The 27,611-nt window shown below is 40.3% G+C and overlaps 1 protein-coding gene across 3 annotated transcripts in view; it reads left to right on the top strand.

Moving 5' to 3' along the window:
• The window catches only part of NELL1 (neural EGFL like 1), a 723,728-nt gene that overhangs the window by 657,286 nt on the left and 38,831 nt on the right, over positions 1-27,611 (top strand). For 2 of the 3 annotated variants that reach the window (XM_054585996.1, XM_054585994.1), the window contains one exon: positions 13,180-13,320. The exons of the other annotated variant lie outside the window; for it this stretch is intronic. In XM_054585996.1, the coding sequence (XP_054441971.1) occupies positions 13,180-13,320 (141 nt within the window). The remainder of the gene's footprint in view (positions 1-13,179; positions 13,321-27,611) is intronic. 3 annotated transcript variants of the gene reach the window in all.

Raw genomic sequence — 27,611 nt, 5'->3', positions numbered from 1 at the left:
CTTCTTTCCTGTTTGCTTTTAAACACCTGCATCATTTCTACAGTACTGACCTTCACTAGTCCTCAATATAAATAATCAGTGGTTTCCTATGGCTGTTGTGTTTGTACTTCTTTCTGAAAATCTCAGTCTTTGGTGCAAGCCTAGGGAAAGGACAAATGTGAGTAGCTTATGGAAAACTACTGAAACAGAAAAATACAACAAAAGTGAAATCTCAGGAGATGAAGATGAAAACTATAGAAATACCACCAACAGCAATCAAATTCCATTTCAACATGTTAACTAATTCTCTCTGGGGGAACCTTCCGTTTGTGGCTTGCCACTAGTATGCTTTCCTTTCTCTCCCCAAACGCCTGAATAGTTAGCATGTAAGGCTACAGAGAACACTGAGCCAGGAGCCAGGGCTTCTCAGCAGGGTCGCCCTCCACCTTGAGCAGTTTCTCTCTGAGCCTCAGTTCATCATATTTGAAGGGTGATTCTGTACCCTCAAGTGCTGGGTTCACTGCGGGAGTCTGAGGATCAAACAAAATGCAGTACCACGTGACAGTACCTTGCACATGGCGCCATGCTGCACAGGCCTAAGGGATCCTTCTTATTGCCAAGCCTACAGCATTTCACATCAAAAAGACTTTCTTAGGAGCTGCCTGGTCTGAGTTTGATTTTGAAGCCAGAACACTCTTGGAGATTGTGGGGAGTAGGTTGGCACCTCCAGTTTGGTTCATTGCAGGTTTCAGGGAGGGGAGCAAGTGAAGCTCTACTGAGCTGAGCGAGTGGCTTCCTGAAGGCCTGGCTCTGTCTGTGTCCCCCACCCTCCCCCTGCAAACTCTGTAGTTTCTCAGTGTAGATCTTCCCCCAGAGAGATGTTTGTTTCTAAGTTTGTCTTCTTCAGCAGACTGGCAGGTGCTCAAAGGAAGAAGCCATGTATGGTTACTTAAGATTTCTTAGAAGGTGCCATGGAGGGACAATATTGTGCAGTAGGAGAAACAGAATCTTTCACATTAGTTGCCCTGCACTTGGATCCCAGCTCTGTGGCCTTGGGAAAGTGACATGGTCTCTCGGTGTTTGTATCTGTGAAGTGGGGAAAGTAAGCCCTACTTCTCAGAGCTGCCATGGAAACTAAAACCTAGTGCCTAGACACCCAATGTGTCTTCTTTCTTTCTTTCTTTCTTTCTCTTTCTTTCTTTCTCTTTCTTTCTTTCTTTCTTTCTTTCTTTCTTTCTTTCTCTTGAGGGTTTTATTTATTTATTTTTAGAGAGGGGGGAAAGGAAGGAGAGAGAGAAGGAAAGAAACATCAGTGTGTGGTTGCCTCTCGCACATCCCCTACTGAGGACCTGGCCTACAACCCAGTCATGTGCCTTGACTAGGAATTGAACTAGTAACCCTTTGGTTGGCAGCTCAGCACTCTGTCCACTGAGCTACACCAGCCAAGTTTCCTTTTCCTTCTTCTTTTTCCCCTTTTCTTTCTCTCTTCCTTCCTTCCTTCCTTCCTTCCTTCCTTCCTTCCTTCCTTCCTTCCTTCCTTCCTTCCTTCCTTCCTTCCTTTCAAATTTCAGCATCTAGAAAAGTTTCTGGCTGAGCATATGTTAGGTGATGTGTGTGTGTGTGTGTGTGTGTGTGTGCGTGTGTGTGTTTCAGGTGTGTCTAGCTGTTTGGCATTGCTACTCTAAGTAGTTGTTGAACTGATTCATGGTATATGTTATTAGGTATTTGTCCAGCCAGCTAGGAGACCTTAGGTAAATCTCTTCTCTCACTGAGCCTCACATTTTCTATGTGTAAAAGGATGGTAACTGGATTCAAAGTTTGCAAACTGAGAGCTCAAGTTCAATAAAAATATGTTTCATACATCCTGCCCAATGTTGGCCTAACTGGTATTTAAAATAATAATAATAATAATAACAACAACAACAATAACAAAAACAACCTTACAGCCAGTCACAGTCAGTGAACCTTCAGCTGCATGAAGGAGTGGTTTTTGCTGGGATTCCTACAGGGCATGTTATGGAGACATTTTCTGTAGCTAAGTACTAGCTGCTCCCATGGACAGGGCATGTTCTCTGTCCAGTTTACTTAGGCCTGGACTATAGCATCCACTTATGTTATTGCCTGCTTGGAGCCCCTAATCCTTGGAGTGTATGACCTTGAATATGGTAGCATATAAAAATTCCAGTCCTCTGTTCCTCTATGATTCAATGATTTCTAATCACATAGAATTCAGGCATTCTCAGTTATCACTGATATTCAATGGCTAAATCACACAATAGAAAGACACTGAAAAAGGACGTAGAACATATGACCATAAAAAACAATATCATCCTCTAATTCATTTCTGAGTGATTCTTACCCCCATGTAATATACACTCTCAGTAGTCTTTCTTCTCTAGTGACCTAAGAGATTTCTCAATTTTGATTGTTCACTTATTCAAAGAGAAATGATTTATACTTCATTTCCTCTTGTAGTTATTTGGCCCTGGCTCTGAGCTTTCCAGGTTTCCAAGATTCTGAGGTTGACTCGTGGGGGCTAGTTCTATCTCTGGATCCCTTGTGAGCAGCATCCGTCCTGCAAAGACATTTTCAAACCAGATGCATCCAGGATGCTGTGGAGCTACAACCAGATGAACCAGCATAAGTGCTCCTTGGGAATCTGTAACCCAGGTCCCTCTGACTAAGAGTGCACTTGTGTTTTCTCTTTTGATTTTTTCCCCCAACTCACAGAAGAGAGAAAATAAAAGGCAATTTTCTCCCTTTCAAAAACACAAATCACAGAACTTTGTGAATGTGACAAATAAAAGCTTATATTTTTTTTTCCAAAATACCATTTCCATTCTGATGGTTACCATTATAATGTCTGCCATTACACAACATGGAATAATTTTTTTTCTCTGAGTGTAATCAAGTGGTGACAGAAATATGGTAAAGCTTTCTAAAGGACTTATTTTAATTCTCAAATTCTCACCGGGGGCTGAAGCCTCTCTGTTTTATTTGAAGGTAAATTATCTTATTTATCATGTCTGCATAAATACCTCCACTATGAATAATGCAGGCTATTGGAATACTCAAAAGTAAAAAACAATGTGGACCTGTCCTTAAAGGGATAAGTTTAACATCTTGCAAGAATGAGTTAAAGAGAAATTTGCATTTGTTTTGTTTAAGCAGGAAAACACAGTGTTGTTCAAGATGGATTTGCTATTGTCTTAATCAAGGATTCGAAGTCCATAAAGATACTCAGGATTTGATATAATGGCATAAGGGGAAAAAGTAAAACATAGCCATTTCAGTATGCTGATCACTTCAGGTCACAAGGGATCAAGTTTGTTGAGAGTAACTGAACAAACTTGATTCCTGAAGTTTTGGAATCAGAAACACATTTGAATCTACCAGATCATGTGTGAGATATATTGCCTTATGGAAATTAGTTACTCTCTTTTGGCCTCGGTTTTCAAATCTGAAAAATAGGGGTAAGAATATACTATTAGTTAGAATTGCTTTTGCTTGTAAGTAACAGGAAACTCAAGTAATTGTGACTTAATCATAAAATGCTTAATTATGCCTCATGATAAAATTTCTGGCAATATGTAGCTGCAGGGCTGGTTCCACAGCTCAGTGATATCAGAAGGCTAGTTTGGTGAGTCTGTGATTTTACTGGATTTTTTCCCCATGGCACCAAGTAGGCTGCCCCTCCAGTCATCAGCCCCTCCATCCAGCTTGTTAAATAGAATGACTGTGTCAGGAATTCTGTCATTTCATCTTGAAAAGCGACCCCACTCCTACTCTTTCCCAGCAGATTCCCCTTATTTCTCATTAGCCAGAACTTGACCACATACCCAGATCGAGAGGAATCACTGGGAAGCAGGACAGGAATAACATGATTACTGTAACCTGTGGTCCTCAAAGTGTGGTTCTCTGGATGATTTTGACAAGCTTGTTAAAATACCAGTTGCTGGGGTCCACCTCCAGAATTTCTGTTTCTGTATGCAGGAGCAGAAGCTGACTTTTTTCATTTCTATTTTATTTCCTGATAGTGTTAATGCCACTAGGTAGATGACCCCTCTTTGAAGTACTAAGTTACTTCAAGAGTGATTCAGCCCCTGGGGCTGGGTTATGGTCGTACTCTTTTTTTTTTTTTTTTTTTTTTTTTTTTTTGAGATTAAGGAATCACTACTCTTTATGTAAACAAGTCAAGCTCTTCTTCCAGGAAGGAATGGAAGGCAGTGTGTCAGTCACAATCTAACCTGAAAACAAAAACCTCTGCGGTAATTCAGCGGGGATAACATAATAGAGAAAATTATTTACAAAGGTGCTAGGAGAGTTTTCTGAGCAGCGGGGGGAACTGGGGCCACACTGGAGGTCAGCATTTCAGGGAGCCGCTGCCACTGCGGGGGCTGCAGAGGCATGGCCACCGTCAGAGGTGCCACCAAAGGGAGAGGCTGTGGAAAGGAGTGTCCTGCTTCTCTTCCTCTTTCTCCTAAGTCTCACCAGCGCCTCCGGCTTGCCACACCTGGATGAAAGCTAGTTGGCCAAAAAGTCTGATGAAAAGTTGGCCAAACAGATGAATGATGGACTAGGGGCCCGGGAAAATCTTTGTTCCATATAAGGCTGAAGAAAATTTAAAAACGTATTTTGAGTAATTAACACCATTACAAAACAAGGTCTCAAAAATGGCGATGATGACGATGGCAGCAACAATGATGACAACAATCAAATGAAATGTTTTTCTCCCAGAGGACTGCCAGAATACATTATGTGACCCTTAATAGCGTGAAGTTTATTCTGCTATCTTTCCCAAAGTCTTAAATAAGAATCTTTTATACTTAGTTCTTAGAGTGACATTGACATCTACATTTACCTTCTTGACAATAGATGCATATATCAAGAACTCCAACATGACACTAAGAGAACAGAGACATGAAGGCCTGAGGAGCATTGCCAAGGAAAAGTTACAGGTGGCCCAGAGCAGCATGGTGCTGAGAACCAGCATGTGCGTCTCATAATACACTGTAACATAAAAAGAGGGCGAATGGCAATCTGTTGTTTTTACCTCCCCAAAATATACCACCCATTCTAGTAATTGCTTTCCAGTATTTCTTGGGGAACCACCCCTTCGCAATCTTCAGTTCAAGGTACTTTTTTCTTTTTAAATTTAATCTTGACTGTATTTTTTTCCATTATCATTTCGTCCCCTGAAACTGCCCAAGTGGAGCCGATTTTACTTTCAGCTCCAGGAATGAACTGGTAATCCAGGCATGGCCACAGTGATTACTTCCTAACTTAGCAAGGGACCAATTTCAGACCAGTGAGGCTCCAATCTTAGACATTTTTGCAAATACTATTGTTAAGAATCTCTCTTTGCGATGGATTTGGAATGATGTTCACCTAGAACAGCAGGGGACCACTACAGGAGCGGCTTCTTTGTAAAGTGAAGTTAACATGATGAAGAGCAGAGAGGTAGAGGGACTCTAAGTCCTGATGATACTGTTTGATTACCTGTATCCCAGAGTGCAGAGCCCCTGGACTTTTCAGTTATGTGAGGCCACATGTTTAATTTTTAGAGATGGAGGGGTGTGAAGCAAGATTCAAGTGTAACTTGCAACTGATGACCGAAAGTCAAGGGCGCTTCAGCACTAACTTACTTATTCAGGTGCTCATTCTGGGCTTCTCTCCACACTTGCCTTCTTCCCAGTCTCCTGGATCTGTATTTCACAATTACTCCTACAACCTTTGTTCTCGACTCTTCCTTTGGTTTTGATGTACAGAATTACAGATTTTGTGTTCCCGTTGATCGTTAGTACTGAAAACTTTCATTCGGCTATTTTGTCTCGGGTTCCGATATAAAGTATCCCTTCTAGTTTAATAGAGTCTTCGAGACATTCCTATGTTGTCACTAACCCTACCTTTTTTACAGCAGCTTTTTCGTCAGGACCAGGTATATTGTAGAACTCTATTTGAGTGTCTTTTGATAGTTTCTTACAGATGAACGTTAGATCCTTTGTTTTAAACTCCTTTTTTAATATAAGCATTATATTATATATTATACATAATATAAGCATTATAGCCATATATCTGTTTTGAGATATTGCTTTAGTTGGTACCCACTGATTTTACATGCTGTACTTTTATTATCATTCAGTTAAAAATATTTCCTATTTTTCTTGTGATTTTTTTTTAATCCATGGGCTTTTGGAAATGATGTACTCTCCAAATATTTGTACCTTTTCTAGATATCTTATTATTTTATTTCTAATTTAATTCTGTGTGGTTAGAAAACACAATAAAATTTCAGTCTCTTGAATTTTTTTGAGACGATTTTGTCATATCTTGGTCAACATACCCTGTACACTTGAAAAAAAATACATATGCTGCAGTGATTGGGTGTAATGTTAAGTTTTGTTCACATCTTCTATATTACTGATTTTTTTTTCCTATCTATTTCTTCTGTCAATTACTGAAAAGGTGATGTTAAAGTCTCTGGATTTGTGTATTTTTCCCTTGAGTTCTTTAGTTTTGTTTCATGTATTTTGAAGCTTTATTAAAAACGTTCACTATTTAAGGTAATTATAGCCTCCTGATGAATTGACTCCTTTATGAAATGACTTTTTTATCTTTGCTAATTTTCCTTATCTTAAAGCCCATTTTTCTGATATAAATAGAGGGTGGGGCAAAAGTAGGTTTACAATTGTTCATATGGATAATATAATAATTAATAAATGATAATACAAGTATGAACTCTGTGTTTTGCATACTCACAACTGTAAACCGACTTTTGTCCACCTGGTGTGTTATGTAACACTTGGGCAAAATGAATTTGAAATGCAGAGACTTCTGAGATTAGCTGACCCTTAGGCAATGGAAGTTTTTATATGAACTTGTATTAGCGGTCACTTTAGAGATGTTTATCAGAGAGCTTCCAGACTATAGAGGAGTGTTGAAGTGCAAATAAATTGGTTCTTTATGGAAGGATTTGGGAATGATTTGTTTAAGACAGTCGAAAAGAAAGACTTTGGAGATAACATGAGAAAGTGTAAAACCAAGAAGAGACTGATTCTCTTGTGCCACATCAGTGAAGAAAGAGATGTACAAGAGGCAGAGAGCCATATAACCAATACCATTGACACCACTATTCATAACAGGTACCTTTCAGTTTAGTGGACCTAAACTAGTGACTAGTCAGGACTTAGAAAGACGTAACAGTACTAATGATATCACCATATATTTCATGTAGCAGTTAATTGACTTCCAGAACTTGTTTATACCTTGGCAGAGTTTAGTTTGTGAGGCAGACAAAACATGCATTTTTTTAAAAAAAAATTACAGTTGGCTAATCAAGCAGATGAGGTACAAAGAGGTCCACTTAAACCTTCTAGCAGCCATTTAGCTGGTTAGTAGCAGATGAAGGCATAAGCCCAAAGCACAGACTTCCTCCCATCACCTAGGGTATGAAAGCTGGAAGAGGGTGGGAGTCTGCTATAGCAGAATCCTTTCATTTTATATGCAGGAAATTGAAAGCTCAACACGTGGACTGTTTTGGCATCGACACAGTTTCTCCATGGCTGCATGGGGATTAGAAATTAGAAAACGTTCATCTTTGCAGGCCTAATGGTCGCCTGCTTAGCTTTGTAGAGTGGCTTTACGTTGATCTCACTCAATCCTTAAAACAACATTATGAGCTGGGTAATGTCATCCTCATTTAAGAGCCAAGGAAACCAAAGCTACAAAAAGATAAATCTCTTGCTCAGAGCCACACAGCTAAAAAGTAACAGAGCCAGGATATCGGATTACAAAGCTTTGTCTTGTTTGCATGTTGTTGTCTCGTCTCTTGACTTGAAGCAGAGAACTTCTCCTAATACTTCAGCTGCCTGTGTAATCGGTGGCCGGTGCTGAGGCTTTTCTCTTGTTGACTGGTTTTTGTTTTCAGAGATTGTGTCTGTGTGAGTTCTGACCTGAGCACAGTCTTTCCCCTTCCTATAGATAGGAGTCTATCAAAACAGAAAATGCTGGCTGTAACAAGAAAGCACCCCAAACTGCAATGGCTCCATCAGACAGAAGTGAATTTCTTGCTCATATACATAGTCCGTGACAGTTTCTGGCCGGTGGAAGGGCTCTGCTCTACATCGTCATGCGGGAAGCCAGGCGGACAAAGACAGGCAGAAAAAGCCCCTTTTTAACAAGGAGCTTCCAAGGTTTCCTAGTACCTTAGACCCCTGCCGCCCCACCGTGGGCAGAAGGAAATAGCATGGAGATCATACGAGAGATTTTTGAAAGCCATGTTGGAATTGCCTTATTTCTAGCTTATTCCCACAGCCTCACCCATCTGCAAAGGAAGTGTGCTGCGGACACAGACCTGGGTGCCAAGGAAGAGGACATGGGGAAGCTAGCCTGTTTCTACCACGGAGCCTCTGTCTCTTTTACTTCTCCTTTTAGTTTCCCACAAACATTCTGATGTGCGCCCTGTTGAATGCAGTCCTGGCATTCTGCAGCGATGAGACAATAATTAGGCTTGTGGTTGCTGTACTTGTGGGCCTTTAAGTTACTGATTGCACTTAAATTTATATGACAATTTTTCCAAGAAGAGAATCCGTATTTTAATGGGGTATATATTATAGATTCATAGATTCTATTTCTGAATGTTTTACAATATTACAATTATCTCAAAATACAAATGAATATTTTTAAAGATGGAAAGTCATCCAGCAGTCCCAACCAATTTCCTGATTATAGGTTAATATTAGATTTTTCCCCTTTCTTCTGGTTGTTAGAGGCAGTATAGAGTCCAAAGTTAATATCCTATACAATAGAAGAAACATAATAGATTTTCCTTGAGTCCTTTTCACTCTTCAGTCCAATGAAGTTCATTTTAATTCATTTCAATCTACAAATGAGAAAACAAATACTTGGAAAAAATGTAAACAAAGTATTCGTGTAGTGGCAAGCAGGGGTCTGAAGAAGTCATGTTTGTTTCCAAAGTCCATGTTCTTAACCACAGTTATTTTTTTACATTTCAGTTTGTCCTGATAGACTCTATGTGTGTGGAGCACAGGAACCTTATCATTTCATCTCTGTATCACAGGGTGTTATACTTGTGTGCTCAGTGAGCTTTTGTTGAATGAATGAAAGCATCAAAAATATTTCTTAGGACTCATCCTGTTCACTATAAAATCCTGAGAAGAGATGTAATCCAGGTACAAATCAAGCCAGTACTTCACTGTGAATGTTAACCAATTAATATGAAATACAAAAGTATTTCTTTGGAACTAAACTTTAAGAAAAACTTGATTGCTTTTATAAATTTTCAAGCAGCAAATCTGAGGGGGAGGTTATCAGATGAAGGAAGACATTCATCCAATTCAAGAGACTTGAATTTTACAAGAATCAAAGGATTTGTTTGCAAGTGGCTCTTGGTAGCAAATTTGCTGTGTGTTCCAAATAGGATTAAATGCATGGCTTAGGGCACATCCGATGAAGAAAACCTTAGGTAGTCTTCTGTTTTTTGTTGTTAATATTATTAAAACTCAAGCTATAGGTAAGACCATCACTAAAGGCCACTATAACTGTGTCTTTTTGTTGCCTATTGTGCCACCTTAAAAATCTCTGAAGATTAGACATAGAAGCAAAGTATTAAATAAAAACTACATGGTGTCTTTTTAAAGTAAATAACATGTAAAGATTAAACTAACCCTATTACATTTAGTTTTGTGAGTTGACCTTTGCATCTATGTGATTTGCAAACAGCAGGAAATACTGTGGTCCTTTGAATCTCTATTATAGCTCTTTTTCATTGTTCCTTTCATTTAGTTCATTATTATTAATTTTTTCATTCATTCATTCCCACAAACTTTTGGAGGGCACCTTCCTATTTCTTGATACTGTCACAAGAAATGTAAACCTAAGAGATCTCTGTTTTTGAGGAATTTGCATATGAGTGAAGGACACAAAAGGAAAATAACTGTGATATAGAGTAAGATGTGTGCTTAAATGGAAGTGTCTCTATGTAGAGTCCCTGCGGGTGGGGGACTGTGTACCCGGAGGAGTTGGAGTAGATGACATTGGCAGAGATCCGAAGGATGCGTGTAAATCTCCTCCCCTTGACTGTGAGCTCCTGGGTTTCAGCAATCATGTGTTTGTTGCCTTTCCAGACACCACAGCACAAAAGTCATCCTTGGCACATATTTCCAGCTCAACAAATATCTACAGAACTAAATAAATGTTATTGCTGCTTAAAGCTTCCTTTCTTGATTTATCAAGAAGATGATATGATAAACAAGTGACAAACACGGGTTCTAGCTAGTTCTGAACCTGGTGTTACTGTTTGTTAGCTGCATGGCCTGGGCTAGGATATGAGTTATTCTATAGCTGAGGATGGAAAGATGAACACCATAGGTTCCACTCTCAATCCTCCAGCATCTCTTGTTACCTCTGCCACATTTTCAGGTCGGTGCTGGATTAAACTGAAATTGAAACATAATCCTAGGACTTGTTAGAGAAGGAAAAAATGATTATTTTTGTTCATTTTCTTTGGGATGGCTGACAACCTGTGTGAGGCAGGGGGGCTCACTGTAATTCATCAGAAATCCTTGAGAGACAGAGTCGGATTCCACAATGGAGACCCAGGTCCCAGGGCGTGTCTGGTTTATTTGCCTGTGGCAAGTGCTGACTGCCAAAAACACACCTCTGTGGACAAAGGCAGCTACAACCCATTTATAATTTTTAAAGCCCCTAAAATGTCACTGAAAAGCCTCCAAATGTGTTTTGGATTTGTGTCTGTGGTGGTCACTCTTAATACCGCCATGGCTGTGCAGAAGAAACAGCAAGTTCTGAGAGCACAGTAGAAATGGGAGCACCTCCTGAGTAGTCTGGTTGCATATAAAATGACATTTTGGGCCTCACTTGTAAACCTTGCACCCAGAACAGAAATGTGTAGCCTTGTTACCAGGCACTGGAGTGTGATGTGCTCTGGTTATTCCCATCAAGTCCCTGGCAGTGCAGCTCCCAGACAAGGGGCATCTCTGCTACTTTTCTCATTTTCGATGCAAGCAAGGGATTCCCGGGCTCTGGGGCAGTTGTAGATGTGTAACTCTCTGATTGTGTTTACTCCCTATGAGAGCTCCACACAGGTAACTTTGGGCCCGCTGGGTCAGGGAAGCTTTTACTGCTCTCTCTTAATTATCTCAGTTTGGGAATAAAAATATCTGCAAATTGAGAAAAATATTTGCACTTCATTCACCACCACTCCTCCTCCTAGAAATTTCCTATGAAATTGAGGACTGGAGGAATGTAATGTGCTGAAATAATTTATCATCCAAACGGGGGTGGTTTTGAGAATGAAAGGGGCGGCGGGTGTGAACCAGGCCCCTCTCCGGCCAGCTAGGACATGTGATCGTTTTGTTTCTGTGAGAAGCTTTTGCTTTTGTATTTCCTGGTTTCCCACAGCACTCACTGTGGCTAGATGGTTATTACCTAAATAGTGTTGGTAGTCTAGAAGTGATGGGGTCTGTGCGGATTGTGACTGCCTTTCTAGGAGCTTTGGAAATAACGGCCTAAGGAATAATTTGTTGCTGCTCCGTTGCAGAGAGTTCTCTGAGCTGAACATAGAGAAGTTACCTGTGGAAACCGGTCTTCTAATTATGTGTGTGTCCCTCAGTAACCCATACTCAAAACGTACTGAGCTGACTCATCACCTAGGTCCAGACCTTCCTCTCTGAAACACAGCCTCCAGTCACTTCTCTATTTCAATTATTGAATTTTTTAGTGATTCAAGACATGTCCCACAGAACCACACACATGTAAAATATTTCAGAGATGACAACATAGTTGTTTCAAATTCATTTTCTGGGGATTTATAATAAATGGACACAGAGCCTGACTGCAATAGCAGAAGGTACCCTAGAAACACTAGGTCCTGAGGGCTGATGACCTTTAGAAACCTAAGGGAGGCTGGATGTCCAAGGACTATAGGGGCCCAATCACAGGGGCCATAAAGGAAGAAGATAGCAGTTGGCAGAAAAAACCAAAGCTAAAGCTAGAGTTGCCCAGAATAAGGAACTACACCTTTTCTCTCTCTGCTTGGCTGAAATGCCATGAGATGAGGGTGACAGTTTTCAAATACATTTGCAGCTCCATGCACAACTTGTCCAGGTAACAGCTCATTGCCCTGAGCGGATGCCTACAGCAGGGAACTGCTGAAAAAGACCCCAAAGAGGGTCTGAATCATTACATGTTCTATCCCTATATTAATTAGATTTCCATTCATATGAGACTGCCAAGGTTCAGATATTTCCAGGACAGCAAGGGGACAATTCCCAGCCAACAATGGCTATCTTGCAAGAAATATTTACGTGGAGAGAATGAGCTGACCTTGGCATCACAATTGACAGCTCATCTTTCTGCAAAGGTGTCATCTGCTTCAACTCAGTGGCAAACCTTTGGGCTAGAGAATCTATCCATGATCCAGGTGTTGGCTGATCCTAAAAAGCCAGATCCTAGAGCGAACAAAGTCCAGGAGACTGTCTTTCATCAGGAATGGCTGAAGAATGAGGATCTCTGATTGACTGTCAGAAATCAAGTCCTCCAGTAAATCAGCAGTTAAGAGTTAGAACAATAGTTCCCAGACTGTGCTCTCCAGAACACTAGCATTTACAGCCAGATGTATTTAGGAAACAGTGCATGTTGTTATTCTCCTCTCTGAACTTTGCAGGGCATATAAATGTGATAAGTCTCTGAGACTGCACTACAAAAAAATCATTTTAACATTATTTAATCCAGAGTTCTCTAAACTGATTTAACCTTGGATGTGATCAAAGAATATCAAATAATATCTGGAATTACTATGTTGGAATTGTTGAATCAGAGAAAAGGCATATACATTCAATAACAAAACTACGCTAAATATCCTCAGGTTAGCTTTGGATGACTCGAGCCTACACAACCTTTGGAGTTGGGAACATCTTTATGACCATCAACTCTCATTCATTGTTCAGTATATGAGAACACATCCTACAATAAAGCTTTCCATTTGGGTTCTGCAAAAAAACAAAATGGGATTTGGTTCATCATGTAACTTTCATTTTAGGTGACTAATGACTAACCAGTTTTAATTGATATATTGACATGAGCATGTTTTAGGTGTTTGCTGAAAGGTTAGTGTTGAAAGAAATTAATGTGCTGGTGGGCTTGTGTTTTTCTCTGAGGCAGATATTGATGAATGTACAGAGGGAATCATTGAGTGCCACCACCATTCCCGCTGCGTTAACCTGCCAGGGTGGTACCACTGTGAGTGCAGAAGCGGTTTCCATGACGATGGGACCTATTCACTGTCCGGGGAGTCCTGTATTGGTAAGCAGCTCTCAGCCATGCCCTCCATCCATCAGGACCCTTGCAGGAGGGGCAGCCAGCTCTGGTCAGCTTCCGTTGTTCAACGATGACCCCTCAGTGGTTAAACTCACCAGTTTTCAAATGTCCTCCCTCTGCAACTCAGAGATTAGGTCAGGGATTATGCAGTGTGGGGGTTTAGAATTTTTATGCAGAAACTGGGGCAGTCAGAGGACAAAGCTGGGTCTGTATGCTAAGGCTCTGTGTTCTTTCAAAGGACAGCATGGTGGCTTGCTGAAAATTTTAACTCTTTAAGGCAGAGCTGTAAAAGAGAAGGGAATGTGGCTGGACTTCAAAAGCTTAGTTTAAATTTCAGCTTTTGTACTGCAGAGTTCGCTGCACCTTTCTGAGCCTTCACCTATAAATATGTAAAGATGTGAATAATATTACGCATGCATTGTTAGGATTAAATGGGATAACCTGTATTTAAAGATGGTAAGCTTCGAAATGATGCACAAACATAGAGTGGCATTAACCTTATTACTGTTGCTATTACCACCGCCATCCTTGCAAGGTCTCCTTTAATCACTGTTCTGCTTGTGGTTCTATTAAATGCTGAATGGAAGTTAACAGATGGAGTTCTTCACCTTCAAGACCTTAGAACTTTCATGAAAGCCAAACAGCTGATCAAAAATGTAATTGTTTCTATGAGAACTTTGGCCAGTCGAGTTATTTCATGTCATGTGGACTCAGCTGAATTCTTAATGCTGACTTGGACAGACCTAGAGGGCAGGCATTCTGACCGTGGGTCCCCAGAGCTCAGACTGCAGAATGAGAATTCGTTGTCTTTGCTCATTGCATCTCTTTTTTCAGTGGTTGCTATAGAGATTCATGTACTGTTTTTTCCTAACTTCTCCCCTGAGGTTACCTTAATGCAAAGATGAATTAGGGACCAGTGGGCAACAGGATGAATTATCCAGCCCAGCTTTGACATTACTGTTGAGGAGCCTGATGTGTAGTTGTTGAAAGCATTCACCCTTGAGCCAAACTGCCTCAGTCAAGCTCCAGCTCTGCCACTTCTAAGTAGGTTACCTTGGCCAAGGTATTACCTAGCCTTACCTCTCTTGTGTCATCTCTAAAATGGAAACGTTTGTAGCTAGTTCATATGAGTGCTGGGAGAATTAATTGTATCTGTTAAATGTTCAATAAATGTTAGTTATTATGATCTTAAATGTTCCTGCATGTTCAGCACTCTGCTCCTTACTCTACACATGTTCCTTTTATTGTTAATGCAGCCTCAGTGGAGGTTTGCGTTAATCCTGAGTCTTCATAGGCTTGCTTTACATACAGCTCAGAACTCCCATGTGTGTGCAGCTCAGAGTAAATAGATGCCCTGTGAATAGGACTAGATCAAACAGCTCATGTACACCAGGCCCCCAGGAAGCAGCCTTTGACGTCTTCATGGGAGTCATCACTCCTGTCCTCTGCTAATTCTGGAGCTTTTTCTGGAGTATGTTTCTATAGCTTCACTTACTACCCCACCATACAATTTATGTGCTCTCTGACTAGACCGTGAGCATGAAATAGGCTTTATTCTCTGCCTTTCCAATGGTACCCTTTGGTGGCTGGTGTTCAATAAATGAGGAAATGCAACTATTTCGTGTGCCCGATAAAGAAACACAGTCAGAGAAAAGAAAACACCTTGCTTCCTGCCACACTGCCGTTTTCCTGCAAGTGGAGACTCAAGCCTGGGTCAGGGGTGACTTTAGATCCCATATCCCAGGGACAGTCTCAGTTTATACCTGTCATCCTGATGGTAGTTATATCAATTATATATCAGGACCCTGTCACTGCCATAAATGTCACTGATAGGATGACGTATGTCATGGTCCCCTCACCTGCTGATTTCTCTGTTGTGTTGAGTGGTGGGCCTGGGGAGGCGGGCCATGGATTGAAACTCTTTCACTCCCTGAGGAGGTGCTTTGTTCATCTATGAACTGATTGCTGGTCTGGACAGGAAAAATCTCAGCAAACTGGATGCCTTGGCAAGGGAACAGAGTTTTTATTAGTGGCATTTTTAACTTGGGTCATTGTTAATCTGAATCCCCTCTTACTTCCACACTTTTAGAAATATCTTTGTAAATGGGTTTCAATAAGAACAGACACATGAGCATCATTTAGTCTTTGGTAATTCTGGGTACTCTGTTGGCTCAGAATTATTTCTCGGTGAAAGAGATGTATGAACCAGCTCATGTCACTTTTCTGTTTCAGCCTTGTGTTGCCTTCCCATGGAATGTAAGATAACTTCTTCGCGTGGACTTCAAGGCTAACTCTTGGACTCACGCCCCATATATTTAGCCTTTTGGACTTTTTCACACCTTGAACATGACAATGAACTCGCCCAGTTTCAGGACCTTTGCTCTTCTCTGTGTCTGGAACACTCAACTCCTGTCTTCTCGCATGACTTTGTTCTTTTTTTATGTAATTCTCAGCTACAGAGGCACTTTTTCAAGGAGATCCTCCCTGGCCATTCTGTCTAAAGTAGTTCTTCCCCAGTCACTTCATTATATTCATATCACTGTTTTCTACATCTTTTATAGCATTTTATATCCTCAAGTTCACCATGCTTACACATGTGTGTAAATGTCTTCTGCCACAAACATACAAATTCCTGGGAGGCACAGACCTTGTCTATTTTTTACCATCACAACTCCAGCCCTAGAGTGATGTAGGCACATAGTAGGCAGTTGATGCACAAATGATCGAAGGAATAGACCATCAAAAACATATCAGGTCAGGCTCATTTCCTATTGAGTTTGACATAAATAACTCAGTCTGTAGAGTGTGGTGCATAACATGAGCTATTAAATGTCACAAAATCATGTGAGTCTTAATTCAGAAAAAAAAATATTTATAGGGAATAACCATCACAGCAGCACAGTGTTATTTAAGCCTTATGGCAATATGGGTGTGCATGAGGCAAGACCTCATTCCTGAAGGATTTATGACCAGAAATGTTCTGAATCAAAAGAACACATCTTAATGGCCCTGAAAATTATCACATCAGCATAACCCCTAATGCCTACATTAAAAAAAAAAAACAGCATCTGAAACAATCTTTAAAAGTATTTTTCAAGTGATTTAGCAGCATGTACTCAGCTATACTTTTCCCCCAGACAACAGCAGAAATAGCACATGTTTGCAGCTGAAAGGTGGCCATTGTAGGCTTTCAGGAGAACAGTTGCATGTCATGCTTCATGCCATTTTTTGTTAGATGAAGGTGATAACACCTGCTCTATTGACTTCAGTTACTGTAAACATGGAGTGTTATTAAAGAACAGCACTTGTGCAAGATTTACTACTTCATCACCAAAAATTTTTAAGATTTGCCTGTTTCTCCTAAAGTAGATCATATTATTGAAGAAATGACTAGTCTTAGCTATTACTGAGGCTGGCAGAATTGCCATTTTTGAGGAGTTAAGCAGAGTGTCTCTCTCGCTCTCGCTCTTGCTCTCTCTCTTTCTCTTTTTTTAGTGTATCTTTATAATTCCAGGAAAGGGAGTAACAGAAAAATTAGCTAAGTGGCATTGCAGAAGAGGATGACAGTGATCTGTTGTTCCTATAGGATACAGTGCATTCTGTGTTTAGTTACAGTGGTAGGAATCAATGATTCTTGTTTTTTGACATTTTATCTTTTTATTTTTTATTTATTAAATGTATTAGGGTGACATTGGTAAATAAAATTATATAAATATCAGCTGTAAAATTCTATGGTACATCATCTATATATTGTCTTTTGTGTTCACTGCTCCTAGTCAAGTCTCCCTCTGTCAGCATTTCTCTCCCCTTTGCCCTCTTCTACCCCATCCCACCCCTGTTTCCCTCTGGTGATCACCATTCTGTTGGTTGTGTTTATGAGGGGTTTTGTTTGTTTGTTTGTTTCTTTAATCCCAATGATTCCTATTTTAACAGAAGTTGTGAGCAATTGTTTTTTTTGTCTTGGCATAATTATCTGGGTCATTTAGAAATGAAAACTGATATATAATTACCAGTAGCATGTAATGAGAGCAGAATTTTACATGTTTTAAAAATAGGATTGAAACTCCTTTGGATGCGCGTCTGTCTCCATGATCCATCTTGCCTGCGCATATGAATCTTTCTCCTCTGCTCCCCCTCATACTCCGCATGGACCGTCAAGCCTACTCAAATACATCTTTTCCTCTTTCCAAACCTGGTACTCTCTTTTCTCCACTCCTTTGCTAGTCTGCTTTTTCCTGACCATCCCTCCATCCCCAATTCCACTTGTCAAAATCCTGGTGAGGTCCTTCTCCCTAAGCCAGTGATTCTCAAACCTGCTTTACAGTGTTTTCACCTGGGTAGCTTTTCAAAAATACCTACATGGGGACATTACATCCCAGAGACTCTCATGCAGTTGATCTGCAGTAGGACTTAGACTGAGGCCATTTTTTTTTAGTCTCCAAGTGATGAGAAAGAGTATTCAGGTAACATGGAGAATTGCTGTCAGATTTTTCTCTAACAATAAGAAATACCTCCCTGTTATATGTCCCCACAGTTATATGTTTGTACCTCTTTTATAGAGCTTACCAGGTCAGGCTTGTCCTTTCCATCAGTTTGTTATAGCCTAGAGTACAGTTGAGGTATTTTGCTATTCTTTATTTATTTGTGTTGAATTAAATTATATTAGCCATACGTTGTTTAATAAAACAAAATTTTCAAATCCCAAAAACCCCATTTTATTGATCCAAAGCTATTCTTAAGGAACGCAGCACCTCTTGGCCTCCCAGTACTGCCTCCTCCACAGAACCTGGTTCCCAAACTCTGGAGCCTGCTCTCTGGTCACTGGGACTGGTCCAGGGGAGGTTTCCTTGTCAGTGCACGCTGCTGACAGGGTCATCAACATGCAAAGCCACATAGAACAAGCAGGAAAGGTTGCACTGGAATCTCTTGGGAAGGAGATTTTGTTTTTAACTGGTCAATGTGCCAGTGTTGATTGAAATGGCCTGAGAATGATTTGGTTCTGCTGTCCCTGCCCAATGCCTAGTTCTCACAGGAGTGGGGACGGGAGTGGCTGGAATCTGCTAAACCTCACTGAGGGGTGGGGGTGAGGAAGCCTGAGCAGGTAATAGTGTGATATAGTGGCGAGGCAGGTGCTGAGTCCATAGAAGCCTAGATTCACATCCCAATTCAGCCACTTTCTAGCCGAGCAGCATTTGGCAAGATATTTAACCTCTCTAAGCCTTTGCATCGTTAGCATGCATTGATTAAAATAATACATGCTGGTGGAATTTTTTCTAATATAGACATTCTTTGTGCAAGTATCCTGGCAAGTAGTAGGTCCTAATAGTCAATATTTAACCTCCCTTCACCTCAAATCCCTCATCTGTCAAATGAAGACAGGAACAATAATGCTAGTAAATGCTGACTTTAAGAGTTTACTTTGTGCCAGGCAATGCTCTGAGCAATTTACAAAAGTGCCAGTCTCATAAGTCACTATGGAGTAATTCTGAGGGTTAAATAAGACAACCTAGATAAAGCAGATTCAGCACTTGCATTCTGAGCTTTCAACCACGTTAGGCATCATCACTAACTGAGCACCCGTGCCACGTGCCTGGCACTGTGCCAGGGAATTTCACGCACTGTCCACTTGAGTTCTCACAGCTATCGTAGGAAAGAAGCCCCCTTACTATCACCATTTTAAAGATGAGGAAAAGGTACAAAGATAACTTGACCCTAATTTCACAGGACATAAATAGCACACCGAGTCCATGATCAAGGATTGTTTGCCCTCAAAGTTTTTGCTTTTGGTACGTTAACATGGTAATGCTTCCCGGATGGGAGTAAGGTCAGTGATGAGCCCACAGGTACAAAAGATGTTCTGTAGAGCAGCTGTTGGAGGTCAGTGAGACAAGGCAAGGAGAGAAGGAAAGAAAATGAGTGCGACCCAGATAGAGAGGTGCACGATTCTGTCTGGACCCAGAGCATCGGGGCATTAGCGTTATCTGCTGAGCTCAGGGGAAGTGTTGTGGGGCGCGGGCAGGATGTCAAGGTGGCGGGTTCTTGACAGTTAATCTGATACCACTTTAGCCTTGACAATGGTATCACCTGGCTATCCACTGATGTCATTACCTTCTCTGCACTTTTGGTGATAAGAATCCAGAGTAGAAATAGGAGAGTGGCCATGAACACACAGCTATAGATGTTAAATCGAGTGAGAACTGGGTCCCATCAGACCTGCTGGAGGCTTTCTGCTCCCCTTCAAGTCCAGCCATATGTACATAAGCCTCAAGATGATCGGCATACAGGGTGAACTGGTGATATTCTGGCACGTCTAAGGGAAGGTAAATGTATCTCTTCAGGTTCAGTGATAAATACTTGACAAAATAATATTGGAACCAAGTTCTTTGCACAAAACTCAGACATGAACCAAAGGCTCTCTGTTCAGCCTCCGCCTCCCTGGGCTGACACAGCAGAGGCCTATGTGATGTTCTCAAATTAAACTTGGAACTAAAACCAGGCATTTTGGAAATTACTCTAATGGGACATCAGACTAACTATAGAGTCTATCTTGTAAGCCACCGTTGGCCTTGTTTAGGAAATTGTCAATGACAATTTCCCTATTGTTTTAACACCTTCCTAACAGTAGTTGCGATAAGCTGAGGAGAAGATAAAACTACTTTGGACTTTGAAGAAGCACTTAGTGCATGGAGAGCCAGAGGGCTGCTATTCTAGCCCAGGTGAAGATAGCATGGGTGATAATGAAGAGGAGGAAAATTAGAATGCTATTGAGACAAAACTCTTCATAAGTATCGTGGTGTTGCTATCTGTATTTTATCCATAAAAATAGATCTGCTGTGGTCTTAGCAGTAATCTAGATGGTATAGAATGGGCAAAGAATTTATTTTTTAGGGAGTTTAAAACACCATGTCAGAGACAAAATCAACATATGGGAACCGACCAATAACATTCTGATCCAATTATAATTAACTGTAAAGCTATCAACATTGTAAAATATGTAGGTGATTGGGGAAGAGTGTGATCAAAGAGATCCCATAGTTGTACAAGACTACATGGGGACGATTAGACCTAAGGATGGGTGGGTTTAGGTTTATTATAGGTACAAAAAGTAAATATTAATAATAGCTAAGATTAACAGATTACTTCATGTTGTAGACCCCCTTCTAAGAGCTTTTCACTTCCTAACTCATTTTATCCTTAAAACAAATCCACCAGATGGGAATTGTTATAATCTCTGCTTACTGAACCAAAAAAAAAAAAAAAAAGAAAAGAAAGAAAGAAAAGAAAAGAAATAGAAAAGGAAAAAAAAAAACAACTCGAAGGCATGAAGATGTTTAATATATTGTGTGTGGTCATACAGTCACTGCCTGGTCAATTTCTTCTTCCAGAAAATGCTATTCCATTCTAAGAACTGTGTACATGTTTAAGATTTTTGAAATATTAAGTGACAAGATTATTGCCTTCTTTATTACCTGCTAAGGACTTGCTGTACAAGTGCTAATATAATAGCCATATTTTTATTTGTTAAATGCCAACTCTGTGCCACCTCACCTTCAAAAACTCCTTGTGAGATAGGGAGGTAGTGAGGGGAAGCACATCAAGCTGCACGGCTATGTGTGAAAGAGCCTGTATTTTCTCTGCTCACGCAATTGCTTCAGTCATTTGTTTATTAATTGAAGATAACTTATGAAAGGATTAAATTAAGGTGAAAATTGGGATGATTTTTCAGCAAGTTGCCTCATTTTCTGCCTCATTGTGTTCTTGTAGACACACCCAGGTATACAACGAGTGATTTCTTAATTTAGCTTATTTTGCATGTGTGTACAGAGGAATTAAAATTTTGCTCTGTGCCAGTGTATCCTGGGGGCCATGATCTAAGTGAATATCAACATCTAGGATGGTGGCCCTCAAAGAGGTCCCCTGAGTGTGTCACCATGTTCCGTGCTGAAAGGTGACCTCAGGATGATGGGAACTTCTAATATTGCTGTGTGATGATGTCCAAGCAGTGTCATGGGGATCAAAAGCTTATGGGTCAAAAAGACAGGCCTACCTGACAGGCAGGTGAGGAAGCTGGCTCACCTCTGCTCGCAGCTGAGGCCTGAGGGGCTTACTGTCATCTCTCCCTGGCTGCACTGAACTAAGAAACAGCTCTGCTTTGTAGGCCACGTAGTTTTGCCTGGAATCTGCTTTCTGCTTGGCATAAAGAAAGCAACAACAAAGTGATTTTGACTAAACTGAAGCCTTTTCTTTTCCCTACAGTTGGCATTAGTGGTTAAAACCCAACTGGGGCACTGACTCCAACAGAGCATTTATCAGACTCTGGATTGTAGGCTGCTCATGCTGGGGTATTTTTCAACAATGGGTTCTATTAGGAAACATGTTGGGGAAATTCTAAATTAATGGAACTTAGCTGGTTTATTAACTGCAGGACATTTCAGGGCCTTACTGTGCCTTCTTAGTGTCCCAAATGTATTTGGCTTTAAAATCCTTTTTTCTCCCAGACTTCTAGTGGATTTGGTACTCTACAGTATATACTAACTGAAAAAGTTAAGAATGAATATAGCCTACTCTAAAAATTTCTTGAAAACCTTCTTTATTCAGTATCATTGAATAATGAGCTGTTCAAAAGAGGTTTTATTTCAGTTCTTCAAGAAAAATTTATTGAGCACACTACTTGTCCTTTAAGTACCAGCAATTTTTATACTATTATTTAATTTTGGTGTAAGGACATTATTAACATATGACTTTTTGTCTATTACTTTCTTTTTAGTTGTAATCATTGTAAAATGAAAATCACTGGACTCTACCTTACTGTATTGAGCGATTTTTTTTCTAAAGACTTCTTAGGTATGAATAGCTGTTTTGTCTCTCAGCTAAATGGAGTCAGTCCTTATGCTTTTGATGGACATAGTTCTCCTTTAAATAGATATTTTGCCACCTTTTCATTTCACCAACCTGCCCTCTAATTTTAAAATAGTACCTTGACGATTGTTCTCCTTTCCACTGTGGTAAATGAAGATTTGGTCATGCGATGTCTCAGGGCACAGCAACTCAAAAGCAGTGGGTGGAAGCCAGTTGCTTATTTAGATTCTAGGGATGTAAAGGATGGAAAGAGGAGGGATGCCGGTCTCCAGAGACGCTCTGTGGCAATTCTGTATTGCGGGAATGGGCCCAGTGGGAGTTCTGAGAAAAGGAAGCAAGGGGAGACAGGCACTGGGAGGAAGGCATTATGGGAGGCGTGGAGTGTACGCTGACTGGTACAGGAGGAATAACATTGGCTGACACACAGGAAAAGGCTGACATTTTTCCCTAAAAGGAGCTTTGCAATGTGGTTATGGTTTTCTTTAAAGCCTCCTTTCCACTATGAACCTGGCTTTTTGGTGAAGCTCAAGCAGCAACAGAGACACTTTGATTTTTTTTTTTTTTTCCTCCACAGGATTTTGAAGCTTATACCCTGCAAAATCTTCTTTATAGATTTTAAATAACTTTTGAGGTTTTTTTTGTTTTTTACTTTCTTCCAAAATAGTTGGCAGTTCCAAACGAGTGACAACAGAATGAGTAGGGTATTCCTGAAATAGTTGCCTGAACATTAGTGCCTATGAACTCAGTGTTCCAGGGAGCTTAGGGCAGCGATTCTAGAAGTGAGATCCTTAGACCCACAGCATCAGCATCCCTTGGGAAATTGTTAGAAATGTAAATTCTCTACCCCACCACAGACCGACTGACTCAGCAAATCTGGGGATCAGGCTTGGAGATCTGTTTTTGTACAAGCCCCCGTGAGCTGATTCTCATGTCCACTCAGATTTAAAAACCACTTCCTTGGGGTTATTTGAAAACCTTTGGAGGTGTCCATGAATGCCCTGAGACTACATGCAAGTGTGCATCTATGTGTCTACATGCATCATTGGGAGAAACCAGAAGCAGCTTTACTGGAGCCTCAGAATGGCACTGACCCAACAATGTAGAAACCACTGTTGAAATACCAGGATCCAGACTCGGTGCTTCCGGTCACCACTCTGATCTAATTTCTCAGTGTTTTCCACCTGGGGACCTACAATTCAGCCTCAGAGGAGAGTCCCCTACCTTCCTTTCTTGTTTCTGAGCCTCCTTGGTATTGCATTCCATGTAGTTGTCAGCTTCCTGCCTGCTGAAGCACAGTACAAGCGACTGTTTCATTACAGAGACTTCAGGCCTAAATGTCTTAGAGCCAAAGACCCTGTCTAGGCAGCAACTCAAAGATGGGCATCTACAATGTCTTTGAAATGAATATTGAGTTGTTTCTTTTAGTCTGAGGTCACTCATGTTTCTCTGAAATATTTACCTGTGGGTTTAGGAGCAGGGAAATTTAACCTGCCATACTCTGACCAAATAAACTACTGTGAGCATAGCATCACTGTTCTCTTGTTCAGCAAGCATTTATTGAGAGAGTCTGGACTGTGGGAGTCCTAGATACCCAGAGAGGAATGCTCTTTTTGTCTGCAATGGGGAGAGAGGAGGTGGACAGGGATTAGGGGAGGCTGAGCTGTAGAGCAGCTAGATCCATAAAGAAATAAAAATAAGAGACTAGAAAAAAGTGACTAACTCTTCTTGGGGTTGGGGCATGTGGCGATGGCAATGTATATTGGAATCTTTCATGGAAAATATATTTTCACTGGGTCTGTAGGATGAGAAGGCAAAACAGGCATTAAGGTAAGTATTTCAGACAGGAATAACTCTGATTAGACAGTCACGAACAAAATCAGTATGTGGCCCAGGGATGGTGAGAGACTTCCGCTGTGGAAGAAGTATCTGATATACATGGGTGTGTTGTGGGTGGGGAATAACACAAAAGGAGCCCTGAAAATAGAGGTGGACACCAGGTTATAAAGAGTCTTCTGTTCTAGGATAAGGAGTTAAAAGTTGTGAACCCTATTTCTCAGTATCAGTGTCTCTCAATGTTGTTGACAGTTTTATATTGTTGTGAAAACACTTTGATACTTTTAAAGATTCCACCATTTTAATATAACGTATATAATTTATATTTTAAAATATATTTGATTTGCCAAAAACTTTGTTTAGTTTTTTTCCATACAAAGGCTCTAGTAGCACTTAGTTATCTTTAACTTCATTCAAAATAATTTTGTTAGATTTTACTGTGACAGCTGTCATATCAGCATACATTTTAAAAAATTTTCAGAATTGGTGAGTTTTTGTGCAGCCATTTTAATATTGAAAATAGAAGAAGATATGCAACATTTTCAGCATATTATGCTTCATTATTTCAAGAAAGGTAAAAATGCAACTGAAATGCAAAAAAAGATTTGTACAGTGTATGGAGAAGGTGCTGTGACAGATCCAATGTGTCAAAAGTGGTTTGTGAAGTTTCTTGGTACTATTGATATTTTGGCCAAATAATTCTTTGCTGTGGGGCTGTCTTACGCATTGGAACATGTTTAGCAGCATCTCTAGCCTCTACCACCTATAAGCCAATAGTGGGAAATAGCCAACATTCTCAAAATATCCAGATCAATGAAGTTACTGGTGAAAATGATAAACGTTTCTTTTATTTTATGGAAAAAATTAAATAGACCTTTTGGCCAACCTGATAGCTATATATAAATATTAGTGGTGTTTCTGACAAAATTTCAAACCCTCTATTTGCATTGATGTGATTTTTCTGTAACATGTACAGTTTTAGTCTATTTCTTTTTCTTGGAATGCTTTTCTCCTGAAAAAAAAAATGAGTCCATTAGAATTGGACAGCTATTAACCATGATCGATATCAAGAAGCTAGTGCGTGCTTACATTCTTTCCTATAGTTTTCTTAACAACCCTTCAAAGTGTGTTATGAATTTTCCTTTGCCACACAGTAAGAATTTTTCAGCAGAGAAGTCATGAAATGACTTACTAAAGCCATTAATGGGGACACATATAAGTAAAATATGGATTCAAGTACAAGTTCCTGCCAATTCCTAGATATATGACCTTGATGTGGGAACTCAAACTGGATCAATTCCCTGCTAAAGAATGTTCGATATAATGAAATTGTAGCACAATCAAACCATTAGTCTAGCTTCCCTTTGAGGAGACCTAGGCAGGGACAACAGTAAGATACTGTTGTGATGGTCCAAGCATAGAAATGGATAGAAGTGAATAAGCTGCATTATGCTATAAATGGTAAAGATGCTGTCTGCATCAATTAACTGTATTTTTTTTTTTAGAGAAGGACCTTGCCTTCATTGTTTTATTATTAACTTTTACATACAGTGAACATCAGTTACTATTTAGAGAACCTGTGTATTGGTAGGTGTGTTGGAGATTTACCATTTGGTCTTTACAGGAGGGTGCTGTATTTCTTTTCTGAAGAATCAGGAGCCTGTCATTGTGTGATGAGGGGGACAAGCCTGACCTGAAGTCAGGATGCCTGTGTTTGCGTCCTGACTCAGAACCTCATTAGCTGTGTGACCTTGGGCATGGTCCTTGACCCTGCGTTGCCTGTTCCAGTACTTCCTATACCGGGGTACAAGTGTTTCTGGAAGAAGGCCTCTGCCTGCAAGGGCACACAAACCTGGAAGAGGAGTCATACTGTACTCAGTGGTTTGAGGGGGAAAAATGATCTATACAAACAATAGTGACTAAATCATAGACTAGAAAGCAAAAATAATTTTTAAAATAGAAAACATTGTCTCAGTTAAATTTTAGACTCATAGTTTCCCCTTTATGTATGTCCTGGATTCTAAGAAGTGAATTCACTCTTTCCTGCCAGGGAGATAAACTTGGCAAGAACATTTGAGAAGCAATGATCATTTGACCCTCGTTTTGGCTGTCTGTTAAGCAGAGATGAAAAGAAAGATAACATTCTAAATTTTTTGGAAGGACAAAGTAGGTCATGAATTTGAAAGGATTTTGAGAAATCTGAAGAGTATAATATACAAAGAGTGTAGTAAATTATTGTTATTATATGCAATAAAAAGCTAGAAATCTGTTTCATGAAGATGTGTTAATCATGACTCAATGGAAGTACATGGGGATGACTGGGGTAGCAAGGGATCTGCAGATTTTTTAGGAGGATACATGAAAGGGATTACTTATTGTTTGCACTACCCTGTTAAAATTTAACCTTCCCAGGAACAGGAATTTTGCCTGATTGTTTGCTATGGTATCCCCAGTGCCTGGCATGTCATATGTGCCCAGTAAATATTCGTTGAATTAATGAAGTAATAAAGGGGCTCAGAGCAATCATTTCTATTACTAATGAGAACATTGGCCCCTAAATGCTACTTACTTTGAGGAGCTGAGCTGGAAGCCTTTAGTCCTTGTGAATCCTTCTTGTCTGGGTTTTCTTAACTGGCTCTCGCTGGAATTAGGTGCCTGTTTTTCCGCAGAGACTGGCCAGCAGGTCCTATCTTCAGGTGTTGGCTGGACAGACAGAAGTTTCTTTGGAAGCCTTGTGCTTTCCCAGACAGGAACTTAAAGGGGCCGGAGTCATTGATATGTGTGGCCTTGAGCTGTTAGAAATTATGATAGTGTTTGCCTCTAAAACAGGTGTTTTTTTAATGTATGGAGGTTGGCAGGCAAAATCATTTGTACTTAGAGCCTGCAGCATTGATAGGCTAAGGTGCAGATCTTGTCGAGAAGAGGGCACAGAGGAGCATGACTAAAGTTTGCTCACAGAATCTTTGCTTTTCGTTGGAAACCAACATAATTTTGCCCCTGAGAGTTTTAACCTCCCTTAGGGTGAAAGACGTATTCAAAGGTCTAGAGCAGAGAGGGCTCAAGCCTCTTACTCCTTGCTTCATTTTCCCCTGACTTCACCAAAAGCTTTCTAGATCTTTCCAGAGAATATTCCTTCAAAATCAGAGGCAGCCCTGTATCTATTTTTACCAAACCATTTGGTTATGAGAAGAAATATGAAGAGAGGAATAAAATCCTAGAGAAGAAAGTATCTACAAAAAGACACCATGAGATCACATTAAGATTTATTTATTGCTTGTTGGTCTTCTCAGTAGACACTGCCTTTCTTGGCAATGGTGTCTGAACTGTCATCTTTGATCAACACCCTGACTCTCCTTATACTGGGATAGTTTCTGAAAGAGGTTTGATCACTTCCTGGAAGTGAGAGACCAAAATAAACGAATTAGTGAAAGGAAACAATAAATAATAGTCATGTAAGGTCTGAATTCTTGGGGAGTGTAATTTGACCCTCTTGTCACTTAGGCTGAGACATGATTTTAGAATTGTACCTTTGACAGTGTTTTTCAGCCTTTGGTTTCTGTGATTTCTGTGGAGGTTGCAGGGTG

The sequence above is a fragment of the Pteronotus mesoamericanus genome, unplaced genomic scaffold (assembly GCF_021234165.1).
Source record: "Pteronotus mesoamericanus isolate MK-2021 breed Mesoamerican mustached bat unplaced genomic scaffold, CSHL_Meso_final contig_90, whole genome shotgun sequence".
Classification (NCBI taxonomy): Eukaryota; Metazoa; Chordata; class Mammalia; order Chiroptera; family Mormoopidae; genus Pteronotus; species Pteronotus mesoamericanus.
This window is presented reverse-complemented; position numbering and strand designations above follow the sequence as displayed.